General features: G+C 42.1%; 2 protein-coding genes and 1 non-coding gene across 3 annotated transcripts; 1 reads left to right on the top strand and 2 right to left on the bottom strand.

Annotated features, from left to right (window-relative positions):
- Window positions 1–797: 797 nt before the first annotated feature.
- LOC126195536 (uncharacterized) lies at window positions 798–3,385 on the top strand. Its single transcript, XM_049934162.1, has 2 exons — window positions 798–975; window positions 2,484–3,385. Exons 1-2 carry the CDS (start codon window positions 798–800, stop codon window positions 3,383–3,385), a joined length of 1,080 nt encoding a protein of 359 aa, XP_049790119.1.
- Window positions 3,386–4,398: 1,013 nt separating this feature from the next.
- Window positions 4,399–6,986, bottom strand: LOC126195535 (uncharacterized). The gene is made up of 2 exons (XM_049934161.1): window positions 6,809–6,986; window positions 4,399–5,300 (listed from the first exon to the last, which is right to left on the bottom strand). Exons 1-2 carry the CDS (start codon window positions 6,984–6,986, stop codon window positions 4,399–4,401), a joined length of 1,080 nt encoding a protein of 359 aa, XP_049790118.1.
- Window positions 6,987–21,592: 14,606 nt separating this feature from the next.
- Trnas-uga (transfer RNA serine (anticodon UGA)) lies at window positions 21,593–21,667 on the bottom strand. Its single transcript has one exon. It is a non-coding gene; the product is annotated as a tRNA-Ser (tRNA).
- Window positions 21,668–22,069: the final 402 nt, after the last annotated feature.

The raw sequence follows: 22,069 nt of genomic DNA, 5'->3' as shown, positions 1-22,069 counted from the left end.
GAGAACGAAAGAAATATGGAAGGAAATGCCACCTCTAAGTACTTTGCCTAGTCATACTTGCAATTAATAACAATAATAGTAATAATAATAATACATCTCAGGTTTGGTCTTTCATTTTTACAGAAATCGACGAGCTATGCAATGAAAATCTACAAATAGAATAATCCGCACTTGCAGGAGAATGGGGGACTTGCCTTACGTTTCTGTTCACCTCTAGCCGGTGCTAAACAAAGTAGCTGTTTCTTGCATTACTCGGAGACGAAAGAGAAGAGGAACTAGTTGGCTTTGAACCGGCTCCGTTAAGCGCGGTGAGCGTGGCGTCCGGTCGAGAACACGTGCGGCTGCAGCCTTCGGCGTTCTAGCTCAGAGGAGAGGGCTAGGCAGACAGCTGGCGACATCTGTGAGCACGCCGCGCAAACAGGCGGCGGCCCGACGCGGACACGGGAGCTGGCGGAATGGCGGGAACAGGGGCTCTGCGCTGGCGGCCCGTTACGCCGCTTTCACACTATACGGTTTTGACCGTACGGCAAAAAGCCGTACGGCTGTAGGTGTGAAGAAATGTATGGCGCCTTTCACATTATACGGCGACGGCAAAATGCCGCTGCCGTGCCGTGCTGCAGCCGTGTCTTGCCACTACAACAGACGGTCGCCGTACGGCAAGTTCGACAACAGTGGCCTACGTGACTAAGTGCATGCTTTCACACTGGACGGTTTTGAGCCGTACGGCGTCGACTAGTTCGTTGTAGTGTCGTTTTATTCATTTGTGTTTATTCTTGTTTACTGAAAAGTGTAGAAGAATGGATGAAATTGATACTGAACTTTTGATAACCTTGGTGGAAGTAAGACCTGTTCTGTGGGACAAAACTCTAGATGCGTATAGAGATCGTATTGCTACAAAGAATGCTTGGCGGGAAGTTTGCGTAGCACTGAAGCAAGATTTTGATGAGATGGAAGACAAAGATAAAAATGCGTTTGGTAAGTATTTATTTAATATATTAATATTACATTTAATACGTTTTAAACAGTTTTTATTTAACGTTATAAATTTTATTCTAAAAGTAAATCGTTTGTTTATAAGTAAATTACTGCTACCAGTCACGTTTTTTTTGTTTTGTTTATATTTTGCACGACGCGTTTCGGGAAATAATTCCCATCCTTAAGTGCGTTTTTCTCTAAGTTTTCATCATGTGTGGTGTCTTTTTATGTGTCAGGTCTTGCATTCTGTTTTCTTTACTGTAATTTATAAGAGAAACACGCACAAGACCTCACAAATAAAAAAACACTACACATAATGAAAACTTAGAGAAAAAAACGCACTTGAAGATCGGAATTATTTCCCGAAACGCGTCGTACAAAATATAAACAAAACGATTAAAAACGTGAGTGGTAGCAGTAATTTATTTATAAAGAAAACTATTTACTATACAGTCGCAGGCTTTCACAAACAATCTACAAAAAGGAAAAGGCTTGTTAATTTATATCTTTGACATCTGCCATGACACGCTTCCAGCATTTGTCATAAAATATTTACAAAGAGTGTTCCTTATGGCGTTGGCTGTCAGTCCTCCTCTTATGTTGGCATCTTGGGCTAAGTCTTCCAAACCAGTGAAGGATGTGGTGTCTTCAATTATAAATCCATCTCTCTGACGTACAAAATTGTGTAAAACAATGCAAGCTTTAACCATTTTTACTGCAAAATCTGGATGAACATTTAAAGGTCGGTGAAACAACCGCCACTTATTGGTGAGGATGCCAAAAGCACATTCCACATACCTCCTTGCTCTGCACAAACGGTAATTAAATACACGTTTCTCAACTGTCAAGTTTGTTCCCCCAAAAGGCCGGAGCAAATGCGTGTGTAGGCCAAATGCTGCGTCTCCCACGAAGAAGTAGGGTACTTTTGGACCTTCCGTACCAGGCAGACATTGGACGTCTGGAAATTCCAGGGAATTACTTTCTATTGACTTCCATAAACTGGACCGTCTGAACACTGAAGAGTCACAGTCTTTGCCATAACTTCCTACGTCGACATAAATGAACCTGTAGTTGGAATCCGCTACAGCCATCAGAACCACAGAAAAGTATTCTTTGTAATTGAAGTACATTGATCCGCTATTAAATGGGGCAGTAAGACGGATATGTTTTCCATCCACCGCTCCTAAGCAGTGGGGGAAATTAGCAGTACGTTCAAATCCAGCCGCTATTGATTCCCATACCTCTTTGGTCGGTCTTTGTATACATTCTTCCCGCAGTGATGACCAAATTGCTGTGCATACATCATTAACCACTTTACTTGCTGTAGAAATCCCAATTCTGTACTGGAAATGTAAGTCAGTGAAGGAACAACCGCTTGCCAGATACCTGAACAAAACGAAAAAAAATCAGTGACATTTAGTTTGCAGTGGACATTTTTTGTTACAGTTTTGCTTTTTTCTATACAAAATTAAAATGTTTTCATACAGTTTTGTTTTCTTTTGATGTAGGTATAGAAGTAATACGGAGGTGGACCAATCTACGAGACTCCTTTGTGAAGTCAAACATAAAAATTCAAGCTGCGAAAAAAAGTGGCTCAGCAGCAAAGAAAATGAAAAAGTATGTATATTCTGATCAGCTGCAGTTTCTAAAAAAGCTGTATGATGCTCGAGAGACGGAGGACAGTTTTCAATCGGAACGCACCGCCAGACTGGAAGAAGATATAGAAACGCAGGGCTCCGTCGAAAATACTGAGAATGTTTCTGGGCCATTTGATACAGCACCCACACAACAAACATCCAAAAGCGAGTGCCATACAAACAGAAAACATAGAAAACCTGATGCAATCGAAATGAAAATATTACGAGCTCTGGAAGAAGACAAACCTTGCAGCAAAATGTCATTTTTACTTAGTCTGAAGCCTCATCTGGAAAAATTTGATGAACAGGATTATCTTCAGTTTCAGATGGGAGTCCTCAAAGTTATAGAAAATATATATGAAAGGAGAAATATATTGACAGCTCAACCTCCTCCATTTACCCATTACACACCTCCCATGCCCTATAATAATAGATTTCAAGCTTATTCTTATTCACCTATGGAAAATGCTGCTCCAATATCCTCTTACCATACGCATCAGATTCGTCCTCCTCCAGCTGCACCAAACCCAACTACTTTTCTCGAACAACCATTACAGACTTCTCAAGGTCGCAGTTCTTATCAACGAATTAATAAAGTGCCACCACCATACCCTTCGCCTTCCACAAGTAGCCATGAAGGCCCACCATCAACAACGCAGTTCTACAACGTTTTTGCAGAGAGCCTGTCGCCACAAAGTGACAGTACAGTCAGTCCTGCTACAAACTCTTTGGTTTCAACTGCTGATATTGATATTGACTTTTCTACTTCATAATCTGAGCGTAATAAAAATGTAAAACACAAATAAATAAGTAAATAAACAGAACTAGTTTTTATGTATTAAATTACCTTAACGTGATAGCCAGCATTTGAACAGGTTGGATGCAATTGCGGAATTGTGTGTTTTGTCGTTGTAACACATCCTTTAGTTTTCTATGTAATTCGTCAAACGAGGTAATAGACATTCGGAAATAGTTAAAGAATTTATTTCCGTCGTTCCTCAAATCTTCAAAGAGTGTATAAAATAAACCCACTTCGTCTCTTCTCTGGTTAATGGGGTGTACCCACAAAAGACGACCTTTTCTTTTGCGGCGACGATGAAGCAACCACAAAGCAACAACTCGTTTACGGTTCATCTTGATACACACATTAAGCAAACTGAATAGACACCAACAACTGGTCACGTCAAAAAGCCGTGTAATGTGAAAGCAACACAGGCACGGCTAAAACTCGTACGGCTTTTTGCCGTACGGTCAAAACCGTATAGTGTGAAAGCGGCCTAAGGCCGCTTTCACACTATACGGTTTTGACCGTACGGCAAAAAGCCGTACGAGTTTTAGCCGTGCCTGTGTTGCTTTCACATTACACGGCTTTTTGACGTGACCAGTTGTTGGTGTCTATTCAGTTTGCTTAATGTGTGTATCAAGATGAACCGTAAACGAGTTGTTGCTTTGTGGTTGCTTCATCGTCGCCGCAAAAGAAAAGGTCGTCTTTTGTGGGTACACCCCATTAACCAGAGAAGAGACGAAGTGGGTTTATTTTATACACTCTTTGAAGATTTGAGGAACGACGGAAATAAATTCTTTAACTATTTCCGAATGTCTATTACCTCGTTTGACGAATTACATAGAAAACTAAAGGATGTGTTACAACGACAAAACACACAATTCCGCAATTGCATCCAACCTGTTCAAATGCTGGCTATCACGTTAAGGTAATTTAATACATAAAAACTAGTTCTGTTTATTTACTTATTTATTTGTGTTTTACATTTTTATTACGCTCAGATTATGAAGTAGAAAAGTCAATATCAATATCAGCAGTTGAAACCAAAGAGTTTGTAGCAGGACTGACTGTACTGTCACTTTGTGGCGACAGGCTCTCTGCAAAAACGTTGTAGAACTGCGTTGTTGATGGTGGGCCTTCATGGCTACTTGTGGAAGGCGAAGGGTATGGTGGTGGCACTTTATTAATTCGTTGATAAGAACTGCGACCTTGAGAAGTCTGTAATGGTTGTTCGAGAAAAGTAGTTGGGTTTGGTGCAGCTGGAGGAGGACGAATCTGATGCGTATGGTAAGAGGATATTGGAGCAGCATTTTCCATAGGTGAATAAGAATAAGCTTGAAATCTATTATTATAGGGCATGGGAGGTGTGTAATGGGTAAATGGAGGAGGTTGAGCTGTCAATATATTTCTCCTTTCATATATATTTTCTATAACTTTGAGGACTCCCATCTGAAACTGAAGATAATCCTGTTCATCAAATTTTTCCAGATGAGGCTTCAGACTAAGTAAAAATGACATTTTGCTGCAAGGTTTGTCTTCTTCCAGAGCTCGTAATATTTTCATTTCGATTGCATCAGGTTTTCTATGTTTTCTGTTTGTATGGCACTCGCTTTTGGATGTTTGTTGTGTGGGTGCTGTATCAAATGGCCCAGAAACATTCTCAGTATTTTCGACGGAGCCCTGCGTTTCTATATCTTCTTCCAGTCTGGCGGTGCGTTCCGATTGAAAACTGTCCTCCGTCTCTCGAGCATCATACAGCTTTTTTAGAAACTGCAGCTGATCAGAATATACATACTTTTTCATTTTCTTTGCTGCTGAGCCACTTTTTTTCGCAGCTTGAATTTTTATGTTTGACTTCACAAAGGAGTCTCGTAGATTGGTCCACCTCCGTATTACTTCTATACCTACATCAAAAGAAAACAAAACTGTATGAAAACATTTTAATTTTGTATAGAAAAAAGCAAAACTGTAACAAAAAATGTCCACTGCAAACTAAATGTCACTGATTTTTTTTCGTTTTGTTCAGGTATCTGGCAAGCGGTTGTTCCTTCACTGACTTACATTTCCAGTACAGAATTGGGATTTCTACAGCAAGTAAAGTGGTTAATGATGTATGCACAGCAATTTGGTCATCACTGCGGGAAGAATGTATACAAAGACCGACCAAAGAGGTATGGGAATCAATAGCGGCTGGATTTGAACGTACTGCTAATTTCCCCCACTGCTTAGGAGCGGTGGATGGAAAACATATCCGTCTTACTGCCCCATTTAATAGCGGATCAATGTACTTCAATTACAAAGAATACTTTTCTGTGGTTCTGATGGCTGTAGCGGATTCCAACTACAGGTTCATTTATGTCGACGTAGGAAGTTATGGCAAAGACTGTGACTCTTCAGTGTTCAGACGGTCCAGTTTATGGAAGTCAATAGAAAGTAATTCCCTGGAATTTCCAGACGTCCAATGTCTGCCTGGTACGGAAGGTCCAAAAGTACCCTACTTCTTCGTGGGAGACGCAGCATTTGGCCTACACACGCATTTGCTCCGGCCTTTTGGGGGAACAAACTTGACAGTTGAGAAACGTGTATTTAATTACCGTTTGTGCAGAGCAAGGAGGTATGTGGAATGTGCTTTTGGCATCCTCACCAATAAGTGGCGGTTGTTTCACCGACCTTTAAATGTTCATCCAGATTTTGCAGTAAAAATGGTTAAAGCTTGCATTGTTTTACACAATTTTGTACGTCAGAGAGATGGATTTATAATTGAAGACACCACATCCTTCACTGGTTTGGAAGACTTAGCCCAAGATGCCAACATAAGAGGAGGACTGACAGCCAACGCCATAAGGAACACTCTTTGTAAATATTTTATGACAAATGCTGGAAGCGTGTCATGGCAGATGTCAAAGATATAAATTAACAAGCCTTTTCCTTTTTGTAGATTGTTTGTGAAAGCCTGCGACTGTATAGTAAATAGTTTTCTTTATAAATAAATTACTGCTACCACTCACGTTTTTAATCGTTTTGTTTATATTTTGTACGACGCGTTTCGGGAAATAATTCCGATCTTCAAGTGCGTTTTTTTCTCTAAGTTTTCATTATGTGTAGTGTTTTTTTATTTGTGAGGTCTTGTGCGTGTTTCTCTTATAAATTACAGTAAAGAAAACAGAATGCAAGACCTGACACATAAAAAGACACCACACATGATGAAAACTTAGAGAAAAACGCACTTAAGGATGGGAATTATTTCCCGAAACGCGTCGTGCAAAATATAAACAAAACAAAAAAAACGTGACTGGTAGCAGTAATTTACTTATAAACAAACGATTTACTTTTAGAATAAAATTTATAACGTTAAATAAAAACTGTTTAAAACGTATTAAATGTAATATTAATATATTAAATAAATACTTACCAAACGCATTTTTATCTTTGTCTTCCATCTCATCAAAATCTTGCTTCAGTGCTACGCAAACTTCCCGCCAAGCATTCTTTGTAGCAATACGATCTCTATACGCATCTAGAGTTTTGTCCCACAGAACAGGTCTTACTTCCACCAAGGTTATCAAAAGTTCAGTATCAATTTCATCCATTCTTCTACACTTTTCAGTAAACAAGAATAAACACAAATGAATAAAACGACACTACAACGAACTAGTCGACGCCGTACGGCTCAAAACCGTCCAGTGTGAAAGCATGCACTTAGTCACGTAGGCCACTGTTGTCGAACTTGCCGTACGGCGACCGTCTGTTGTAGTGGCAAGACACGGCTGCAGCACGGCACGGCAGCGGCATTTTGCCGTCGCCGTATAATGTGAAAGGCGCCATACATTTCTTCACACCTACAGCCGTACGGCTTTTTGCCGTACGGTCAAAACCGTATAGTGTGAAAGCGGCGTTACGCACGGCGCGACTGCTTCCACACGCCTCGCCTGACCCCGGGGCTCTCGCGAGCTACTCGAATCTCCATCCTGTTTACACCAACTGCCTGTCCCGTGCCAGAGGTATGTCAAATATGAACAACACACTTCGTTCCGGACCGTCTGCCGTAGTTGTTTCATTCATACGAAAACTGCGAAAGTTAACGCGAAAATGAATTAGAAGGCAACACTCGTTATGGACGGGTATGGTCGATAATGTTGAGGGATACGAACCGAGCATTAGCATATTTTCTATCAGACGTGGCAAACGAGAGTTCCGAAACACAACACCGAGAGAGGTGGCACAGTGGTTAAGGCCACCGGACGCGGCACGGTAAAGGTACTAAACTACCGGTAATTTCCAAGAATGATTGCCTATTGAAGTTAGAGGGGTCCAAACGATATATATCGACCGTGCGACAGTGAATCGATTATGGAAGTCTCGTGGCGCGCGTTATGACTATGTTTCAAGTTGTCACTACAGCAACGACAAAAGAAAAGCGTTAGAGAAGCACTTGTAAATTCAAAGGAGACGACCTACCTTACTCGTCGTCGGAGTTATCGTCTTGTGACAGTCCGTATGATGTATAAGCTACTGGGGCAATTCCTTTTTTCCTGTAGCCAGGGTAAACTCTGCCAATAACGCGCAGGAATGTTGGCAGAGTCGCATACGTCGACTTTCACCTGGAAACGCAAGTTGTGTAAGTATAGGTACTGGAACAAGTACAGTTCGACCCTCTGTCCTGGACGCCCTTTTCTTTTTATGGTAGACTTGACAGACTTCCACAGCCGTTCTATATTCTGGGTGTGGACACTAGCGTCATCCAAAGAGACGAGCTCCACAGAGTGGTTCATGAATTCGTGGACGAACCCTTCAGCTTTCAGAGTCTGGTACGAATGAAACCCATCTGTGATGTTCCAGGCAATATGAAGTGTTTTATGAGACCCACTAATGTCATCTTGTCTCGGGACAATACCCTCACAACAAAACACTTGCGGGACTCTGTTTCTATCCCACCGAAAACCCAAATATGATCTACTTCACTTTTAGAAGGTCGTCCTCTCTGGTTATTTCGTCTAGCAATATGAGATTCGTCTACTTCTACTATTTCATTCGGCCCACCAATTGGCACACTGTCATTTGTCCCTGCCATATAACACACTTCTTGGAAAAACCCGAAATAGTCACACACGGTATTTGCCGATAACTCAGTTTCTGATGCTGTGGCTTGCAACGTGTAATCTCGAATCCAGCACGACAAAAAATTACGCTCGTCTGAATCGATAATTTGGAGGACTCGAATCACGTATTTTTCCTGATGCTGGTTCGCTTTCCGCAAAGTCCGCAATGAAACTGCAACGGAACCTCAGTGTCCACACTCCTCTTACTAAGTTTCACAGACTTCGCAACAGCACAGTCAACACAGTCCCTCCTTTCCTCGTCCGGCAGAAGTCCATATTTGCGACAACAAGTCAAACATTTGTCTATGCTGGATATGCATGGAATTAGAGTTTTCCATGTCAGACAATCCGCTGAAGAAACGTGAGAAGCAGCAGACATTACACTCGCTATCAACAGAAACCGTGCGGGTTTCCCAATCAAATAACAAATAATTACGGTGGGACTGTAATGTACACGAACTGAAGAAACAACGGAAAACTGATAAAAATGACGATCACAAATAATTGATCATAACGCGCGCCACGAGACTTCCATAAACGATTTATTATCGTACATTCGATATGTATCGTTTGGACGCCTCCAACTTCGATAGGCAATCATTCTTGGAAATTACCCTACATCATACTTTTCAACCGTTACTCTCGAATACCCTGTGGGAAAAATGACGTAAACCTTTCCATACGAGCTCTGACTATGATAAAAGTAAAGTAACATGAATGGTTTAGCTGGGAAAACCCGAAGGGAAGTTTCAGTCGTCTCAGGCTGCGGTCACGTGGCACCGACATCGTTGGATTCTATCGACGACCGATGTCGGCCGAAGACAAAGCAGTACGCCACTGCGTGCACGATCACAATGCAGCCGATTTCATATCCCGAACGTACCGATTCGGCGTACATCTGGTGAAATTCAAATCAGTTTCTTTTCTCCGGTCGAATTCACCGAAGTTTCCAGAATGAGATTTTCACTCTGCAGCGGAGTGTGCGCTGATATAAAACTTCCTGGCAGATTAAAACTGTGTGCCCGACCGAGACTCGAACTCAGGACCTTTGTCTTTCGCGGGCAAGTGCTCTACCATCTGAGCTACCGAAGCACGACTCACGCCCGGTCCTCACAGCTTTACTTCTGTCAGTATCTCGTCTCCTACCTTCCAAACTTTACAGAAGCTCTCCTCGGTCGGGCACTCAGTTTTAATCTGCCAGGAAGTTTCATATCAGCGCACACTCCGCTGCAGAGTGAAAATCTCATTCTGGAAACATCCCCCAGGCTGTGGCTAAGCCATGTCTCCGCAGTATCCTTTCTTTCAGGAGTGATAGTTCTGCAAGGTTCGCAGTAGAGCTTCTGTAAAGTTTGGAAGGTAGGAGACGAGATACTGGCAGAAGTAAAGCTGTGGGGACCGCGCGTGAGTCGTACTTCGGTAGCTCAGATGGTAGAGCACTTGCCCGCGAAAGGCAAAGGTCCCGAGTTCGAGTCTCGGTCGGGCACACAGTTTTAATCTGACCGAAGTTCTCTCACACGGAATATGCAGTGTGAGAAGCTATTTAGTCCAAAAATGAAGGCATCTGTGGCATCCTGTACATTAAAATTGTCATAATCGGGGTGTGGCTCAGACTCTACGGACTTTTCTCGCAGCTATATTGAAAACTACTAGTAGGTAAAACCTTTACAGGAAAATTTTGGAGTAAATTACAATACTGGCCGTTAGAATTGCTACACCAAGAAGAAACGCAGATGATAAACGGGTATTTATTGGACAAATATATTATACTAGAACTGACATGTGATTATATTTTCACACAATTTGGATGCTTAGATAGGAGAAATCAGTACGCAGAACAACCACCTCTGGCCGTAATAACGGCCTTGATACGCCTGGGAATTGAGTCATACAGAGCTTGGATGGCGTGTACAGGTACAGCTGCCCATGCAGCTTCAACACGATACCACAGTTCATCAAGAGAAGTGACTGGCGTATTGTGACGAGCCAGTTGCTCGGCCACCATTGATCAGACGTTTTCAATTGGTGAGAGAGCTGGAGAATATGCTGGACAGGGCAGCAGTTGAACAGAAAGGCCTGTACAGGACCTGCAACATGCGGTCGTGCATTATCCTGCTGAAATGCAGGGTTTCGCAGTGATCGAATGAAGGGTAGAGCCATGGGTCGTAACACATCTGAAATGTAACGTCCACTGTTCAAAGTGCCGTCAATGCGAATAAGAGGTAACCGAGACGTGTAACCAATGGCATCCCATACCATCACGCCGGGTGATACGCCAGTACGGCGATGACGAATACACGCTTCGAATGTGCGTTCTCCGCGATGTCGCCAGACACGGATGCGACCATCATGATGCTGTAAACAGAACCTGGATTCATCCGAAAAAATGACGTTTTGCCATTCGTGCACCCAGGTTCGTCGTTGAGTACACCATCGCAGGCGCTCCTGTCTGTGATGCAGCGTCAAGGGTAACCGTAGCCATGGTCTCCGAGCTGATAGTCCATGCTGCTGCAAACGGCGTAGAACTGTTCGTGCAGTTGATTGTTGTCTTGCAAACGTCCCCATATGTTGACTGAGAGATCGAGACGTGGCTGCACGATCCGTTACAGCCATGCGGATAAGATGCCTGTCATCTCGACTGCTAGTGATACGAGGCCGTTGGGATCCAGAACGGCGTTCCGTATTACCCTCCTGAACCCACCGATTCCATATTCTGCCAACAGTCATTGGATCTCGACCAACGCGACCAGCAATGTCGCGATATGATAAACCGTAATCGCGATAGGCTACAATCCGACCTTTATCAAAGTCGGAAACGTGATGTTAAGCATTTGTCCTCCTTACACGAGGCATCATAACAACGTTTCACCAGGCAACGCCGGTCAACTGCTGTTTGTGTATGAGAAATCGGTTGGAAACTTTCCTCATGCCAGCACGTTGTAGGTGTCGCCAAAGGCGCCAACCTTGTATGAATGCGCTGAAAAGCTCATCAGTAGCATATCACAGCATCTTCTTCCTGTCGGTTAAATTTCGCGTCTGTAGCATGTCATCTTCGTGGTGTATCAATTTTAATGGCCAGTAGTGTTGTAACGTTTTTACTTTAAATTGCTATGAAAGCGGTACTGATAGACAATAAAAGCAGGTTAAAGCTGTGAGCTGTCTGGGGAAGTTAACCTTGCATTACTGAGCAACTGTTTCACCAGGCATCCAGTCTAGCTTACCGAATTCCCAACCAGACTAACATTAATTATTATCTTTTAATAGTCATACGACAACCGGTGATATATATATATATATATATATATATATATATATATATATATATATATATATATATATATATATAAAAGAGAATTTAAATAAAAAGAAATAAATCAGTTTATACTTGGAAATTTATTTTAACATTAATCATTGAAATTTCAGCATATTAAACGCGAGTCATAACTAAGCTGGTGCCTTATTTAGGACTGTGAAAATGTGAGTTTGTAATCTTACGGAACGCATCAAATAGGGAGCCAAGATTGGGAGACTACATACAACACTGCATTCATAAAATAACACACAAAGAACGTTGAAACATATGCAAGAGGAAATTAACCACAACCAACCGATTCAATTTTCACCCAAAGAAGTTACGTTCGTAGCGCAATCCTGTCCGTCATGTAATTACCACACACTGGTACACTAAATTCATACTAACTCTCTGTGAAATCTTCCCGAAAAGAATAGCTGGGGGCTACGTTGATGCTTTCTCCACATGCTTCACGTGGTCAACTTGGTTTACACAAAGAGTGAAACTCCACAATAATTTTGATAATTAAAATATATTACATCGAAACGCAATTTACTAAAGAAAAACCTTGAACTGGTTACTATCGTCTTACTATTAACCTGATGGGTCAAACAGTTACATAAGCACGTGGTACTGGTCTCGCAAAGTACACCCCACGCGGGTTGAACATAAAGAAAAGTTGCTATATTGAAAAATATTGTCAAGACGAGACGTTATAATTACACAAGCATTCGCATTTAAGATTGATGATCTGAGTTAGAGTTACTGATCAACACATGGTTCCACTTTACTCACAAAGTAGTGACAAAGCAACTACCGGAAGATATTCTGAACTTCACACGCGAATTACACTGCGTTGCAATTTAAGATAACATTAGATATTTTAGAGATAAACCTGAAATAAAGGTGATTAAATTTTCAGTTAGGCTGAACTTAAGAAAGCCATTGTCCTGCGGACTTAACAGACACGCGCTTAGCCGGAGATCTTACCACTTCAGACTCTCGCCGCGGACAGACTGACCTGCGCTCCTACCGAGCGTTCTTCCCAGATACAAACGGAAGTGACCAGAGAGACAGCTTCCTATGCCAACATTACAAGGGACGGACAGAAACATGCTAAGAATGGAAACCTCTCTGCTTTTAGAAAGCGTAGCTACCTGTTCCGACGTTGGTCCTACTGTTCTCTAGCAGACAGGCTTGTCTGCTACCCTCAAGCATGCAACTAGAAACACATTTGCTCATTCATCCTCTCACACAGAAGGGAAGGGGGATGACAGTATATCATATACCGTATATAAAAGAAAGCGGATGTAGGTTCCGTATGAGACTGTGTGACATGAATTACATATAAACTGTGTTTTAAAGTGTAGTAGTGTGACAGATCGTTCTTGTTTATGTGTAAAAGTAACACGTTTCACTGCTCAGTCTCCTCCCAGATAGTCAGAAATACCACAGTAAATTTAGAACAGGAATTTATGCCGTAAATGACAACAGACTTAAGAAATTAACATGAAAGGAATCCAACAGAGACCTTTCAGTGTATAACCTCAAATAATAATAGTACTCGTATTAGCCGGCCGGAGTCGCCAAGCGGTTCTAGGCGCTTCAGTCTGGAACCACGCGACCGCTACGGTCGCAGGTTCGAATCGTGCCTTGGGCATGGATGTGTGTGATGTCCTTAGGTTGCCATTTGAACCAATAATAATAATAAGATGTGTGGGTGAGAAGGATGGCATGCCTTAATCTTAAATCTACTCTAGTGGATCTTTTTTTGGTTGCGGCAACTCGTCATTAGCTATCTACAAATTATTGTTACTGCTTACTGTTTTTTTATGATAGTTTGGTGGTGATTCTATTACGTGAGGCGGTTTGCTGATGATGTGTATGTGTTTCCCTTTTCAGTTATTTGGGTGTTCAGAGTACTTCATTCTAAAATTTATATATGTCTTTCATACGCAGAGGCGATTCGAGGACATTTTTCCAGGCGATTACAGTTTGGCGCCTGCTCCCGTCTCCTCTTTTCCCTCGTACACATTCAACCGATTTAGTCTCCACTACTCCTTATGATACACACTGTATCCAAATCTTGCACTTGGGCAACCCTGGCATGTCGCTTGGGCTTTAAACTGCCCCAGTTCACACGTTTAGGGTTTTAGATTTCCAGAAAGCTATTGACACTGTTCCTCACAAGCGGTTGGAAATCAAAGTTCTTGCCAATGGAGTATCGTCTCAGTTACGCAACTGGATTCGTAATGTTCTGTGAGAAAGGTCACAGTTCGTAATAAGCGACCGAAAATCATCGAATAAAACAGATGTAATATATGACGTTCCCTAGGTAAGTGTTATAGGCCCTTTGCTGTTCCTGATCTACATAAACTATTTGGGAGACAATCTGAGCAGCCCTCTTAGATTGTTTACAGATGATGCTGTGTTATGAAGTCATCAGATGATCAAAACAAATTGCTTGACGATTTACACAAGATAACTATTTGGTGTGAAAATTTGCAAATCGACTTTAAATAAGGAAGTGAGCTACATGAATTCTTAAATGAATTTCGGTAACAGGATGAAACATACAAATGCTAAAGCTGTACATTCACTACTCAAACAGTTACGAATAACTTAAGCTGGGACGATCACATTGGTAGTGTTGTGGGGAAAGCGTACCAAAGACTGTGATTTATTGTCAGAACACCCAGAAAATGCTACAAGTCTACTAAAGAGACAGCTTACACTACCCTTGTCCGTCGTCTTCTGCAGTACTGCTGTGCAGTTGGCATCCACATCACATAGAATCAACGGAGGACATCGAAAAAGCTCAAAGAAGGGAAGCTGACTTCGTATTATCACGAAATAGGGAGAGGACGCTACGGATAAGATATACGAAATGGGGTGACAGTTATTAAAACAAAGGCGTTTCTCGTTGCGGCAGGACCTTCTCATGAAATTTCAGTCACCAACTTACCCCTCAGAGCGTGAAAATATTGTTTGCCGCCCACGTACATTGGGAGAAACGACCATCATAATCATGAGAATTAAGAGCTCGCTCGGAAAGATTTAAATGCTCGTTTTCCCCGGTCGCTGTTCTAGAGTGAAACGGGAGAAAAAATGTTCAAATGTCGTGTGAATTCTTAAGGGACCAAACTGCTGAAGCCCTCGGTCCCTAGACTTACAACTACTTAAACAAACTGAAACTAACTTATGCTAAGAGCAACACACACACCCATGCCCGTCGGAGGTCTCGAACCTCCGGCGGGAGGGGCGGCGAAATCCGGGACATGGCACCTCTAACCGCGCGGCCACTCCGCGCGGTGGAACGGGAGAGAAATAGCTTGAAGTTGGCTCGATGAACCCTCTGCTAGGCACTTAATTGTGGATTGCAGAGTAGTCATCTAGATGTAGATATGTTGACTGAGAGCCACTGAAGCTTAACTGACATATTTCTGTTTTGTTGAATTTATTTGAAGTTGTGCAAAGTGTTTGCAATATTGCTTTCCATTGTCACCACGAATCATCTCGAGTATGTACTAGAACGTTTCGTTCGTCAGCTCGAATATTCGTGAAACTTTACTATTTATTCCAGCTGAGGAAACAGTGTGCAGTAAGTACCGCATTCTTTTCGAGGCAGTTATAACTCACATGCATTCGGCGTCTTTTTAGTAGGAAATGCAGCACTCGTCCCCAAACACAGAGGTGTCGTGGCATCCATCTTGTCCAAAAAGGTTAAAATCTAACTTCCTTGACAGAATAGATTCTAACCTAAACTAATCTAACCTTGATTACTCGACAAACTGACGAAAAAGATTGGACCTATTGTGGCCAAGCCGTCGGCCGATGTTATCGCACACTAGAAACTTTTCTTCACGAAGCGTGGGATTTATGTATGTCTATCTGGTAAATGTAATGACTGTAACGGGTGTGTGTGTGTTTAGTGTAGCATCATGATCGGGTTGGAGATGATAAGAGAAGGAAGAGGGTGAAATCCACTGCCGGCACATAGTCTACTACTTTCGCAGAGTACAGGGGAGGGCGGGGGGCGATCTTAACGGCCCCATCCAGCCAGCGGATGGATCACCTTCATGGAGAGGTTTGGAACTGAATCCAGGACATAGCCCCAAAGTCTGGCGATCAGCAACTCTACACTACTACCCCTGCTCTCCTTTATCCTCAAGCCAAAGGGAAAGCAGAATACAGGATGTGGCGTGCTCAGACGTTTACCCAGCCGGGTATTGGCCACGCCCTACATTGCTACGACTCTGGTCATTCCTCCCTGTGTAGGCCGGAAAGAGAAAGCTGGTGGTCGTAATTTCGTGAAAAGTACTCGTCACAATGAAAAACGCCTTTTTTTTGTTTTATGATCGCCATCCAATTCGCCTATCGTACCCTTGACGCTCTCTGTCGTATTTTGCGATAGCACTGCCCTTCTTTGGACTTTCTCGATGAGCTCCATCAGTCCCACCCAGTAAGGATTACAAACCGTGCAGCAATGCCCAGAAGAGGATGGACAGACTCAAGTGCGTGCAGTCTCTTTAGTAATCTTCGTTGATCCATCATGGACCATGGGACAACGGCTGGTACGTATTTCTTGATGCAGTAATTTACCAACATCCGTATGTATTGCAGAAATTTATTTTATGGACTTCTTATGTGCTACCAGTTTCGGCATTACATTGATGCCATCTTCAGGCCCCACACGTCATAGTCGTAAAATCGCTATACACGGAAGGAGCCATATAACTGCATCCGTGAATCAATTCGTTATGCAACAGCTCTTGGTGGCCAGGCGACACAGAGTTGTTGCATCTTCTATGCTTTCTACCAATAAAACGCAGTCTTTGGTTCACCTTCTCCACTAAATTTTCTATTTGATTGTTTTTTGTGATATGTGGTTGGTCTTCTGTGTAATCCCTAAGTATGTTATTGAATCGACAGCCTTAAAGCTTGTGTGATTCATCGCATAACCGAAATTTACGGAATTTTTTAGGTCCTATGTGGAGAACCTCACACTTTTTTTTTATTTTTCATGGGCAGTTGCGATTATTCTCAGTATTCAGATGTCTTGTGTAAATTGTGTAATTCGTTTTGATCTTCTGATGAATTTACTAGACGGCAGACGACAGCGTCATCTGGAAACAATCTAACAGGTCTGCTCAGATTGTCTCGTAAATGGAGAACCACACTACACGACTCCCCGTCAGTTACTACTTACTAACAGGAAGTCACGAATCGAATCGCGCCTTCCTGTTTATAAGGCCATAGATGATGTTGAAATTACTACAACGTCAGGTCTTGGAGGCCAAGTGATCCTTCAGGGCCCGTCTACGTTTTGTGGAGTCACGTGCAGTGACCCATCCCATGTCATCCAGCAACTGATTCAACAGCAAAACACGGACATATGAAAGTGGGGGGCCCACATCCATGTGCGGGGTACACCCCTTTTGCTTCTTTATATACATTGCATTCAACATTTGAGCTTATGTTGATATATATCTTCAATATGTTATACATCTATATTTACTATATTAACTTATGTTCCGTATAACCTAATGCAATTTGATATAAGTACGTAGCCTTCCACGGAAAGTGTTATTTTGGATAACTTAATTTTGGGTATGGTCATTTCATTATCAACTACTAAAACAACTAAACTGCTAACGTTTCGACCGATTTGCTGCGGTCCTCTTCAGTGCGGTTCACAGTCGAAAAGTCAGCAGTTTAGTTGTTTTAGTAGTTTTCAATGACGCGGCCCAATACCGAAAATTATTTTATCCAGCATGTAATATAATTAGAAGACGCTTCTGAGGAATGGTGTCAAAAACCTTCTGCATATCCTCAATTCCATGTCGATAGCCTTACTGCGCGTGAATAAAAAGCAACTTGTGTTCCACAAGAACGATCTTTTCTGAATCCTTGCTGATCATGTGTCAAGTGCCCGTTTCATAACGGTATCTCAGAGTGTTGGCACACCGTATGCGAGTCAAAATCCTACTACACGTTGAAGTCCATGATATGGATCTATAATTCAGTGTATTACTTAATTTCCGTTTTTGTTTATTTGTGTGACCTGTGCAGCTTTCCAATCCTTGAGTCTTGAACTGTTATTCTTCCTCCTTGGTTCTTGACGTATTGCACTCGTCTATTACCCGTCTTTCACTAAAGCTTACTCCTATTTTTCTGACAATTTCAAACATCTTGCGGCGCTGTACAGTGTCGAACGCTTTTTGTAAGTCACCGAATCCTAAAAAGAACCATAATTTCAAGTCTTGCCTGTGTTACCAAGAGCAGCGTCAGAACTTCCTCCTTGTGCCTTTAGCTTCCCTAAAACCAAACATCATCTAACAGATACTCAGTTATTTTTTTCAGTATTCTGTATGTCATTCTTATCAGCTACGCCGATGAATAAGCTATCTTATAGCACGATAGTTACCGCGTTTACAGGGTGTCCAGAAAAGGACTCCCTGATTTCAAAATAAAATATCTCGAAAACAAACATCGATAGAGGAATGCAGTAAACGGTATGTTTATTGTGAAAGCTGTAAGAAGTTTATACAACAGTTTGAAATAATAATTACAAAAGCTGCTAACAGATGGCGCTGTAATCGCCATACGTAATGCCTAGTGCAAATAGTGATCCGAAGCCCAGAGCGATCAGTTCCACTATTGAAACGTGAAAGGAGGTTAGCGTACCGAAGGAAGAGATTAAAACCATGTACTCCATTGAACATTAGAAGAGAGTCCTACGGCAACAAGGTGAAGTTTTCAAGCACGATTTAATGTTCCAAAAGGACCCGATGCGAAAACCATTCGTACGCTCTTCGCAAAATTTCAACGAACAGGCAGCGTAACTGATGATCTAGTGGGGCATGTTGGGCGCAAGCAAACCGCAGTTACGCCTGAAAATATCGCCACAGTTTCTGGAATTATTCAGCGAAATCCAATGTCATCCGTCCGTAGAATTGCATCTGAGACTGGTTTGAAGCGTTCCAGCACGCAGAAAATACTGAAAAAGAGCCTACACATGTTTCCATTGAAAATTCAAACGCACCAGGCCATACCCGTACGAGCTGTGCAACAAAGGGTTGCCTTTGCTAATCAGATGCTCACAATGATTGATAGTGGATTTGATGTTGGCTGCACCTGGTTTGTAGATGAAGCACACTTCCACCTGAATGGATATGTGAATAAGCAGAACTGGCGATTTTGGGGTTCCGAAAAGCCATATTGGTGTGAAGCGAAACCCCTGTATTCTCCTAAAGTTACTGTGTGGGCTGCAGTATGCAGCAGAGGCATTATTGGCCCTTTTTTCATTCGAGAAACGGTCACTGGTGCACGTTACGTTGCAATTTTGGAACAATTTGTCGCCACACAGCAAGCGTTAGAGGATCGACCAGGTACTGAATAGTTTATGCAAGATGGAGCCCGACCATATCGGACCGAACAAGTGTTTCACTTTCTTGAGGAATACTTCAGGAATCGAGTCATGGCTTTTGAATATCCCAAATTTACTGGTGCAGGCATGGAGTGGCCTCCATACTCGCCGGATTTGACTCCCTGTGACTTTTTTTTGTGGGGCACAGTGAAAGACATGGTCTACCCGAAGCATCCCGCCACGCTGGACGAGCTTGAATCGGCGATCTCTGTGGCATGTGAATCAATTTCGATTGAGACACTACGAAATGTGATGGCGAATTTCACTCTACGTTTGCGCCACCTCTGTAGTGCCAATGGTGAACATTTTGTAAACATTGTGATGTGATTGTTTGCAACGATTGTTTTCATACGATTATTTCACTTGTGTATGCTGATATGAGCTGTACAGCGTACAGCGCCATCTGTTAGCAGCTTTTGTAACTATTATTTCAAACTGCTGTATAACTTCTTACAGCTTTCACAATAAACATACCGTTTAGTGCATTCCTCTATCGATCTTTGTTTTCGAGATACTTAATTTTGAAATCAGGGAGCCCTTTTCTGGACACCCTGTATCTACCTTTAATGTTTACGGGATTGTATGGATGATTTTCCTTCTATCACGTCAGTACACAATTCCTTCACCTCGTAGAGCCACTCATAGTACTTTGTATTGGTTCTTACCTCCGTGTTTTTTTACTTTCAAAGTTGACTCCCTGGCTTTAAATTTCACTAAAAATTATGCAGACATTTTTATATGGTGAATCTGTCCCAGTGACAATTTCTTTATGAATTTCTTCACTTTTTATCGGTAGTCGTTTCGCCTTTGCTTGCCTACACTTCCTTTTAATTTCATTCATAAGCGAAACTTACAAAAATCATTTTACAGGAAACGAAGTTCAATTTTGAAGGTTTCCTTACTCAAGCTAAAGCCTCAATTAGAAACCAAAATACTGCGACAAGCTCCCTCCTCTTGCCTTTCCCTAACCGTCGCAAGGGTCGTAGATATCACGTACAGGAAGTGCAAGAGTACACACATGGAAGCGGCCCCTGCCAGAGTAATGCATACCGGTAGATCAAAGCTGCTTGCGAGGTCACCTTGTGTGATTGGTATTTATCAGTAACAAGTCTATAGTAAGATTATTTGACACATCCACTTGTGGATGATACTTTGTACCGAAACCGATAATCGGTAGGCAAAATCATATTTGGGAATGTAGACTAAAACTTGTTTCTAAAGCGTATCGCTCGCTGTTTCAACAGTCAGTATGTCAAGAATGTGTAAAGAACCAGGGGGCTCGTACGAGTACTTCGTGCTCTTGTAGTTTTAAATAATGATAGTACTTGGAATAAGTATAATCGATGGGATAAGGGTAGCTGTGGGCATGAATAGAAAACATCTACATCTCTGTCTACATACATACTTCACAAGCCACTGCATGGTGCGTGGCGGAGGATACCCCGTAGAATCATTCTATAGTCAGCCTCAAATGCCGATTCTCTAAATAGGTTTGTTTATAAATAAACCTTCTGCTACCAGACACGATTTTTCTCTAAGAGCACAGCCAAAAAAATACAAAGATAGAAATCCGATACGTCCCGTGGTCAACACTATAAATAGCCCAGCATACAAACTATCACAGAAACTGAATAATATACTGATAAAAAATTATACATAAAAAACAACATGATACTAGCTAAAGAACTAAGAACCAGAAAGCTCCCCCAAGAAAAGCAGTTTATACCACTCGACATCACCAACCTTTACTCAAACATACCCATACAAGAAACTCTAACACTAATACAAAAGAACCTTACGCAACACAAGAAACTTTCATACACAGAGATTGTCGAATTTATGGAACTGCTTTAGCTATCCCTAAGTTACAACTACCTAACCTTTAATGACAACATTTATAAACAACCAGATGCCCTAGCAACGGGATCATGTATATCTGGTACCATAGCTGACATATACATAAATCAATTAGAACAAAAATTATTTGACAGCCAAGAACCTTGCCTAAGGAAAATAGTATTTTATAGGAGATATGTAGATGACACACTACTGTTAGTGAAAGGGGATACCAAAGACATCAGACATTTTAAATTACTTCAATAATCTACATGAGAAAATCAGATTTACAGTGGAACAAGAGCAAAATAAAGCGTCAACTTTCTGGACCTAAATATCACAAGGCATAACAACACATGCACATTCAAAATTCATGGGAAAAACACAGTGACTGAGACCACAATCCTTGCAACCTCATGTCACCTAAATATCTATAAACAGGCAACATACAGGTCAATGCTGCATAGAGCTACAAAAATACCATTGAACCAAGAAAATATGCAACAAGAAATAAATAAGAAACTTCCTGGCAGATTAAAACTGTGTTCCCGACCGAGACTCGAACTCGGGACCTTTGCCTTTCACGGGCAAGTGCTCTACCAACTGAGCTACCGAAGCACGACTCACGCCCAGTACTCACAGCTTTACTTCTGCCAGTACCTCGTCTCCTACCTTCCAAACTTTACAGAAGCTCTCCTGCGAATCTTGCAGAACTAGCACTCCTGAAAGAAAGGATATTGCGGAGACATGGCTTAGCCACAGCCTGGGGGATGTTTCCAGAATGAGATTTTCACTCTGCAGCGTGAAAATCTCATTCTGGAAACATCCCCCAGGCTGTGGCTAAGCCATGTCTCCGCTATATCCTTTCTTTCAGGAGTGCTAGTTCTGCAAGGTTCGCAGGAGAGCTTCTGTAAAGTTAAGAAGGTAGGAGACGAGGTACTGGCAGAAGTAAAGCTGTGAGTACCGGGCGTGAGTCGTGCTTCGGTAGCTCAGTTGGTAGAGCACTTGCCCGAGTCTCGG

This window comes from Schistocerca nitens, chromosome 7 (genome assembly GCF_023898315.1).
Source record: "Schistocerca nitens isolate TAMUIC-IGC-003100 chromosome 7, iqSchNite1.1, whole genome shotgun sequence".
Lineage (NCBI taxonomy): Eukaryota > Metazoa > Arthropoda > Insecta > Orthoptera > Acrididae > Schistocerca > Schistocerca nitens.
This window is presented reverse-complemented; position numbering and strand designations above follow the sequence as displayed.